Source organism: Triticum dicoccoides, chromosome 2B, assembly GCF_002162155.2.
Source record: "Triticum dicoccoides isolate Atlit2015 ecotype Zavitan chromosome 2B, WEW_v2.0, whole genome shotgun sequence".
Lineage (NCBI taxonomy): Eukaryota > Viridiplantae > Streptophyta > Magnoliopsida > Poales > Poaceae > Triticum > Triticum dicoccoides.
In genome coordinates this window covers 358,089,343-358,098,551 of record NC_041383.1, presented here as the reverse complement: position 1 = coordinate 358,098,551, position 9,209 = coordinate 358,089,343, and the positions used below count along the sequence as shown (strand labels likewise).

Genomic DNA, 9,209 nt, shown 5'->3' with positions numbered 1-9,209 from the left:
GGCTGAACTCCCGCACGCCAGCCCCGGACTTCCATCCGGCCTCGCTTCCCAGCCGGCCCAGTCCCCACGGGCCCTCGTCCGGCTACTGCAACGATCCTCTACTTCTGCTAGCCACGCATGTGCGCTCGCTGTTAGGAGATCGGGGCCTGCTGAAGCAGCAGATCGGGGCAAGCTCTCTCGTCGGGTTCGGCTGACTTCGGATCTCTGCAAAAAAAAATGTGTACTGCATCGGGCTATGTTGTTGTCCCTCGCTGTCCGGTGATCTTTGATGGTACTAACTACACCGAGTTCACTGGCTTCATGCGCATTCACATGCGTGGCATCCGTCTCTGGGGTGTTCTTTCTGGCGAGGTCTGCTGTCCGCCCCGTCCGGTTCCTCCGGTGGCCCCTACTCCACCGACTCCATTGGTTCTTCCTACGGATGCTAATCAGGCCGCCAAGGATGCGGCTAAGCTTGCTGATGAGGCTGCTGATCGTGCTTATGATGAGAGGGTTTTGGCTTATGAGGAGGCTCTTCAGACGTATCATGGTGCTCTGTCTATTTATACCCAGTGGCTTGATGATGATGCTCGTGCTGCAGCTGTTCTCACTGCTAGTGTTCTGCCTCAGTTTGCTTCTGAGTTTCTGGGTCTTCCTACTGCCTTTGAGATGTGGACTCGTCTTCGTCAGCGTTATGAGCCCTCTGGTGATGCCTTATACCTTTCTGTCGTCCGTCATGAGCATGCTCTTCAGCAGGGTGACTCTACTGTTGATGACTTCTATGCACAGAGTTCTGCTATCTGGCGCCAGCTTGATTCTCTCCGCAGTGCTGGTTGTCGTACTTGCCCCTGTTGCCAGGCTGTCCAGGCAAATTTGGAGTTTCATCGCGTCTACGAGTTCCTGTCTCGGCTTCGTAAGGAGTTTGAGCCCCGGCGTGCTCAGTTGTTTGCTCGTGGTCGTATTTCTCTCATGGAGGCGCTTTCTGAGATTAGTGCTGAGGAGACTCGCTTACGTGGTGCTGGTTTGCTGGAGGTTCCCTCTGTGCTCGCTACTCGGGCTTCTTCTACGCCACCTGCTGCACCGACCCCTTCTCGCTTGAGTGCTCCGCTACTCTTGCCCACTCCTTCTGGAGGCTCAGGTCGCCCTCGTCCACACTGCGACTACTGCAACAATGATGGTCATATTGAGTCCCAGTGCTACACGAAGAGGAAACACCTGCGCAAGGCGCGATCATCATCTTCAGGGACTTCGTCATCTACCTCGACAGCTTCAGCCATTGCTTTGACTGAGCAGGATATTCTGAGACTTAAGCGTCTGCTCGCGGCTTTAGGTTCTTCCTCGACGGGTACTGCTGGTTCTGTGACTGATGCTTCCCGCACTAAGCAACCACCCTCTACACAGTCAGGTACATCCCCATGGGTTCTGGACTCTGGAGCTTCTTTTCATATGTCTTCTCATTCTTCCACTTTGTCCTCTCTTCGATCGCTGGATTCTCCTGTTCATGTCCTCACTGCTGATGGTACTCCACTTTCTGTCGTTAGTAGAGGCAATCTTACCACTCCTTATTATGTTCCTGATGTTGCTCATGTTCCTCGACTTACCATGAATCTGTTTTCTGCTGGTCAACTTACCGATTCTGGTTGTCGCGTCATTCTTGACGTTGACTCTTGTTCTGTCCAGGACCGTCGCACGCACACTCTGGTTGGGGCTGGCCCTCGCCGCCGTGATTCTCAGGGTCTTTGGGAGTTGGACTAGCTTCATGTTCCTTCCGCTGCCACCACTATCGCCAGTTCCTCCGCTTCAGTCGCCTCTGTTACTGGTTCCTTCAAGCAGTGGCATCATCGACTTGGTCATTTGTGTGGTTCTCGGTTGACGTCTTTAGTTCGTCGAGGTCTTCTGGGGTCTGTCTCAGGAGATGTCTCTTTAGAGTGTCAGGGTTGTCGTCTTGGCAAGCAGATTCAGTTACCATATTCACATAGTGAGTCAGTGTCTAAGCGTCCTTTCGATTTAGTCCATTCTGATGTATGGGGTCCGGCTCCTTTCACTTCGAAAGGTGGTCATAAATACTATATTATTTTCATAGATGACTTCTCTCATTACACATGGCTTTATTTCATGACTTCTCGTAGTGAGGTGTTGTCTATTTGTAAGCGTTTTGCTGCCATGGTTCATACTCAGTTCTCTTCACCCATTCGTGTTTTTCGCGCTGACTCCGCTGGCGAGTATATCTCTAAGATGTTGCGTGGTGTTCTTGCTGAGCAAGGAACTCTCTCTCAATTCTCTTGTCCTGGTGCTCATGCTCAGAATGGTGTGGCTGAGCGAAAGCATCGTCATCTTCTTGAGACGGCTCGTGCATTGATGATTGTTGCCTCTCTCCCGCCTCATTTTTGGGCTGAGGCCGTCTCCACCTCCCCTATCTTATCAACCTACAGCCTTCCGCTGCTCTACAGGGTGGTGTTCCTTTTGAGCGACTTTTTGAGCGTTCTCCCGATTATTCGATGCTTCGCCTGTTTGGTTGTGTTTGCTATGTTCTTGCCCCTCGCGAACGCACCAAACTGACTGCTCAGTCTGTTGAGTGTGTCTTCTTAGGCTACAGTGATGAGCATAAAGGCTATCGTTGTTGGGATCCTATTGGTCGTCGGATACGTATCTCTCGAGACGTGACTTTTGATGAGTCTCGTCCCTTCTACCCACGCCCATCTTCCTCAACCTTTTCAGTGCAGGATATCTCTTTCCTCACTTTTCCCGACTCACCTATCACCCCCGTCGAGCATGTGCCTATTCGTTCCACTACCTCTGCTTCTCCACCTCTAGTCGATTTGCAGCCACCATCTTCCCCGGTCTCCTCGCCTAGCATGTCACCGGATTCTACACCTTCATCTTCGGTGACTTCTTCGTCGCCACCCCCCGATTCTACCTTGGTGATTCCTCCTTCTATTGTTCCATCTTTTCCTCAACATTACACTCGTCGTTCACGCCCTGTGGATGCCTCTGTGGATGAGTCGTCATCTTCTTCTCAGCCTACTTATGGCTTGCGTTCTCGTCCTCGTCCGCCTGTTGATCGCTATGGATTTCCCACCACTGGTGTTGCTGTTCTTGAGCCGACTTCTTATCGTCAGGCTGTTGTTCATCCTGAATGGCAGTTTGCGATGGCAGAGGAGATTGCTGCTCTTGAACGCACTGGTACCTGGGATCTTGTTTCTCTTCCTTCTGGAGTCCGTCCCATCACTTGTAAGTGGGTCTACAAGGTTAAGACTCGCTCCGATGGTTCTCTTGAGCGTCACAAAGCTCGTCTTGTGGCTCGTGGTTTTCAGCAGGAGCATGGTCGTGATTATGACGAGACTTTTGCTCCTGTGGCCCATATGACCACTGTTCGTACACTTCTTGCCGTTGCTTCTGCACGCCATTGGTCTATATCTCAGCTTGATGTTAAGAATGCCTTTCTTAATGGTGAGCTGCGTGAGGAGGTGTACATGCAGCCACCACCTGGGTATTCTGTTCCTGATGGCATGGTATGTCGTCTTCGTCGCTCTCTCTATGGCCTTAAGCAAGCCCCCCCGCGCATGGTTCGAGCGTTTTGCCTCTATGGTCACTGCCGCTGGTTTTTCAGCTAGTGCTCATGATCCAGCATTGTTTATTCACCTTTCTCCTCGTGGTCGGACTCTTCTTCTTCTCTATGTCAATGACATGATCATCACTAGGGATGACCCCGAGTATATTGCCTTTGTAAAGGCCCGTCTTAGTGAGCAGTTTCTTATGTCTGATCTTGGACCTCTTCGCTACTTTCTTGGGATTGAAGTCTCTTCTACCTCTGATGACTTTTTTATATCCCAAGAAAAGTATATCCAGGATCTTCTTGCTCGTGCTGCTCTTACTGACGAGCGCATTGTTGAGACTCCTATGGAGCTCAATGTTCACCTCCGTGCTACTGATGGTGATCCTCTCCCTGACCCGACGCGTTATCGTCATCTTGTTGGCAGTCTTGTCTATCTAGCTGTCACTCGTCCGGACATCTCTTATCCGGTTCATATTCTGAGTCAGTTCATCTCTGCCCCCACATCGGTTCACTATAGTCATCTCCTTCGTGTTCTCCGATATCTTCGGGGCACGATCTCTCACCGTCTATTCTTTCCTCGCTCCAGTTCTTTACAGCTTCAGGCCTATTCGGATGCTACGTGGGCTAGTGATCCTTCAGATCGCCGTTCACTTCCTGCTTACTGTGTTTTTCTTGGTTCTCTCATTGCCTGGAAGACGAAGAAATAGATTGCAGTTTCCCGTTCGAGTGCCGAGGCTGAGTTGCGAGCAATGGCTCTTTTGACGGCAGAGGTGACTTGGTTACGGTGGTTACTTCAGGATTTTGGTGTTTCTGTCACTACACCTACTCTGCTCTTATCTGACAGTACAGGTGCTATTAGCATTGCGCGGGATCCTGTGAAGCATGAGCTCACCAAGCATATTGGTGTTGATGCTTTCTATGTGCGCACTGGTGTGCAGGATCAGGTTATTGCTCTTCAGTACGTGCCTTCCGAGTTACAGTTGGCGGATTTCCTGACGAAGGCCCGGACTAGAGCACAACATGGCTTTTATCTCTCCAAACTCAGTGTTCATCCACCATGAGTTTGAGGGGGGGTGTTAAGAGTTATAATATAAGTCATGTACCCCTTTGTATTTATCCCGTTGTATAAGGGGTTTCCTGCATATGTTACACACCTGTACATGTATATATATCGGCCTATGGCCTCATGGGAATACAAGTTGCTTATTCCTAATAGATACATCCCTTCTTATCCATTTTGATGACAAGTATTTTCAGACGGGGGGAGTACAATATTGTTGTTGATTATTGTCATGGTGTGGAATGCACTAAGTATCCCTTTAGTGTAAATTGTTGATTGTTGTGATTTGTGAAGAAATATATGTGCCTACAAGTATATTTCTGTAGATTAATTGCGTATATAAAACATATACTTTATTATCCACATCTATAACAAGTTTAACGAGCTGGCTCACGAGTTACACGAGTCAAGCCAAGTTTCAAACTGAGCTCAATATGTTAACGAATCAAGCCGGGCTAACTTGTTATCTTGACGAGCTCTAACGAGTCGGCTCGGCTTGAATTCCAGCCCTAGCGCCGAAATCGACCGAGAGTTCTACTTGAGAGGTCCTTGCCTTCCATGCCTTCCAGCAAGCTCGACGCCAGCTTCTCAATAGAAGATGAAGCACTAACTTACAGATTCTAATTATATCAACAATGTCTTGCAACAAGAATCGTCATATCTATCCTTAGGTGGAGACATGACAGGTGATGGATGCCAGATGGTAACAAATAAACGGGATTTTAACATACTGAAGATGCAGCAATTTGGAGTAGTAAACCAAAAATAAATAAATCAGCGTAATTGACAGATCGATAAATACTTACACTGAATTAATTCGCTTTAGTTCGACGACAAAATGATGAGGCTTTTCAGAATCTCCTGCAAAGAAAAGGAAGAAACTTTGATTATTGTAATTCACTCTGGAAGTTCATAACCTAGATGTTGAAAACCTGCATGGGAATTACTGAGTGCGACTTCTTGGTGAAATTAAAGTATACATTAAGATATCAATAATAGAGTATACAACAGCCAAGCCCATCTGGGACCAGTAAATGGCAGATACCGAAGACTTGGTTGAAAAGGTGCCACTCTTATCTTCTTGATTTTGGACAAGCTGTTGACTCCGTTCTCTAACCCGACATGAACATTTTTCGAGAAAACGCAAAGGACTCTTTGCGTTTCATTTCATTGAAAAGATGGGAAGGTACAATCCTCCTAGGAGGTGGTGGTTACAAGAGTTGTCACCCTATCAGTGAACATCCCAGTTAGTGGGGAGGACTACCCTGAGACCCAATGCGCTAGCTTCTGCCCAGCATTTGGCTTCGGCCTTGATCCTATCTACGAGGGTGGTAACCGAGAGGCACGCATTCTCGAAGACGCACTCATTGCGCTGCTTCCAGATCATCCAAGGGACAAGCATGGCGATGGATTGACTCCACATGCGCTACGGAAAAACCCGACATGAACTCAGGGAGACAGATATTAAATAGCTCCATTCAGAATTGAAACTCGATTTAAGCCAATTAAGCATAGTCAGACCTAAAGATGCACTCATTGTGGGAAAACTCACAAGTACGGGTAGCTAAGCATAACATTTTACCAGAAAACTTGAGGTGTCAAATAGAATAGCATGGTCAGCTTACAGTAGTGCAGTCCTATGTTGGCTGGGTACATAAAATTGGAACATTCAACATTTCTCATCGCAGCAATAGAATAACACATTATGCTGACACATGAAAAAGGATTTATAGCCTTTCCATCACTTGTATCCAACTTCAGCATTGGAATGCATAAAAATAACATCAAATAGAAGGAATGACAGATTCAGTCAAGACTTTAAGAGGTAAGAATAAAATGATATTCCGCCTGTCCGTCCTCGTGCGGTCGAACAGAAAGTGAGAGAGCAATGTTAGGGTTAGTCGCATGGGCTTTTATTGGGCTCGGAGCTGTGCTATCGGCATCACCGTATCCCGCCAGGTCCTCCACCGTATCAGTTTTTTTTCTCTTTTGTTTTAAATCAAAAATCACGATGCTCCTGGAATATGCGTATTGCGGCCGTATCGTTGCCGTCCTGCACTGGACATGGCACTTCTGGCCGTATCGGTGCTTCAGAGCAAAAGAGAATATAGAAAAAAAATCTGCATTTATTGGCTCTGAAAAATAAGAGCATATAAAAAGTATGGAGATAGTAGACATAAGAAAATTGTAATTATGGCAAGGAGCAAGTAAGTGAATCCTCACCCCTTGGCATGTCTTCTTTGGCAACAAAACGGAGAGCTCCCTGCAAAACCCCAAATAGGAAACTTGCTCAGCACATAATGGTAAAAGTATGATCCAATGTTCTAATAGTAAATTTAGCCTCAAGTTATTGTTAAGTATACGTGTATTGCCACATTTCCCCATAGGATTGAGCTTTCAGGTGAACTGTTGGTGCACAACACTGTCAACAGTTATCGAGTTCAAGACCTGGCTGGCAAACTTAAAGTAAAAATACCCACTAGGTCAACGGTTAGGCCTGTGGGAGGCAATATGTGAGGGAGAGTTTTTTTTTCGAAGAACCGGCAGGAGCAAATATGTACAGAGGTGCGCACATTTTTGGGAGGAACATGGCAAAACCACCCAGGCTACCAAAAACGGAAAAACATCTCAGCCGACCCCACGGTGGGCATGCCGCCGCCAAACGCCGTATGGTGCTGCTTAATGTCCTCCAGAGCCAACATGGCCACCTCAAGGTGTGTCATAAGGGTTCCCGAGAAAATGCGTTTGTTCCTCTCTTTCCATATATTCCATAGGGCGTAGACAAGCCTCCCGCTCCTCCGCTTGCGGACTTCCTTTGATGTCGAGGCGATGATGTCATCCCACAATTCGGAAACTCCGCCAGGTTCAGGCAGGTAAGAGGACACAGGTAGGTTTTCACCTCAGGTGCTCACATGGCTCCAAACAGCAACGGAAAAAGGGTAGCCTTTGCACAGGTGAGTGGCTGTCTCCAGAGCCTGGAGGCACTTGACACATGGGGTCATGGGGCCATCCCCGAGTTGTCAGCCTATCAGCCGTAAGAATTCTGCCATGGAGAATGAGCAATGCGAAGAATTTGCATTTGAGCTCCGAATGCGCGGTCCAAATCTTGGAGTCAAACCTAGGGTGGGATCCAAGAAATTGAACCGCATACGCCGAAGCGGAAGAGTAGACCCCATTGGCCGTCAAGTTCCAGGAGATGGAGTCCTCCTGGTTTGGCAAGAGTTGGGTTTGACTGATCCATTCCGAGAGACCAACAAATTCCCCTAGCTGGGCCACCGAGTGTTGTCTGGGCACCGCCTTGATCCAGCTCTCCCCACTGAGCTTGGTATGAACCATCCTGTGCTTGCGGGTAGTAATCTTGTAGAGCTTCGGTGCAAGCTCCTTGAGGAGGCCCCTACCACTCCAATTGTCATGCCAGAAAAGCGTCGTGCGTCCATTGTTGATGGTGATGGTGGTGGAAGCTCGGAAAAGTGCCATGTTTGCTTGGTCGCACGGCAGTTGGGAGCCAACCCATGGCCTGTCCGGGTCGTTCCAATGATGCCAATGCCAGCACAATCGGAGAGCACGCCCAAAACGCTCAATATCAGCAATGCCCAGGCCTCCCAACTCCTTCAGGTGGCACATGGTTTTCCAGTTAACCAGCGAGTGCCCCAGATGCCTGCTCTTGGTCATCTTTAGCCCAAAGAATCCCCTGGTAATCTTGTTGATCTTGTTCCACAGCCATTTCGGGAAGGGAAGAGCGGTGAGGTGGAAGGTGGCAGTGGCGGTGAGGACGATTTGGCCAGAGCCACCCTTCCGGGTTTCTTAAGGATTTTCCCCTTCCGTCCCGGAAGTCTTCCAGCGATTTTGTCAATGAGTGGCTGAAGGTTGGCCTTGCGAAGTTGATGGAAGTGAAGAGGAAGAGAGGAAACCCCAGATAGCGGCCCGCGAAAGCCGCGACCCTGGCCGGGAAGGTCGACAGGATGTCCACGAGGTCAATGTCGTTGCAGCGGATGGGGAAGACCTCAGATTTTGCCAGGTTGGTGACAAGGCCCCTAGCCTCACTAAACGCCGCGAGGATAGCAGAGATCGCGCGCAATTCGTCCTTGTCCGTGTTTGCAAAAATACTGGCATCTTCCGCGAAGAGGGGGATCCTGTAACGCAACATGCATGCACGGATGGGTTTGAGAATACCCCTCTGTGTGCCAACTGAAGGATCTTCTGTAGCGGATCAATGGCCAGGATGAAGAGCATAGGGCAAAGCGGACCCCCCCTGGTGCAAACCATGGACATGACTGAAAGGGGCGCCGGGGTTGCCATTGAGCAGGAACCTGGAGAAGGAGGAGGCCAAGGATAGGCAGATCCAGTTCCGCCAACGCTCCCCGAAACCTAGACGCTGCAACACCTAAAGCAAGTATGCCCAGTTCACAGAGTCAAAGGCTTTTGAGATGTCAAGCTTGAGGAAAAGGCCCAGAATGTTTCTTCTGTGAAGATCTATGATCAGGTTCTAAACATGCATGAAGTTGTCGTGTATACAACGTTTCTAAACAGAGGTGCTTTGGCACTTGGAGACGATTGTCGGTAGGAGGGGAGCAAGCCTGTTAGCCAAGAGCTTGGAGAAGATCTTCGAGAGGC

The 9,209-nt window shown here is 48.8% G+C and overlaps 1 protein-coding gene across 3 annotated transcripts in view; it reads right to left on the bottom strand.

Moving 5' to 3' along the window:
- The window catches only part of LOC119363695 (AUGMIN subunit 3-like), a 22,788-nt gene that overhangs the window by 7,252 nt on the left and 6,327 nt on the right, over window positions 1–9,209 (bottom strand). For all 3 annotated transcript variants that reach the window (XM_037629067.1, XM_037629065.1, XM_037629066.1), the window contains exons 7-8: window positions 6,819–6,858; window positions 5,402–5,456 (exon numbers count right to left, since the gene is read on the bottom strand). In XM_037629067.1, coding sequence (XP_037484964.1) covers window positions 5,402–5,456; window positions 6,819–6,858 — 95 coding nt within the window. The remainder of the gene's footprint in view (window positions 1–5,401; window positions 5,457–6,818; window positions 6,859–9,209) is intronic.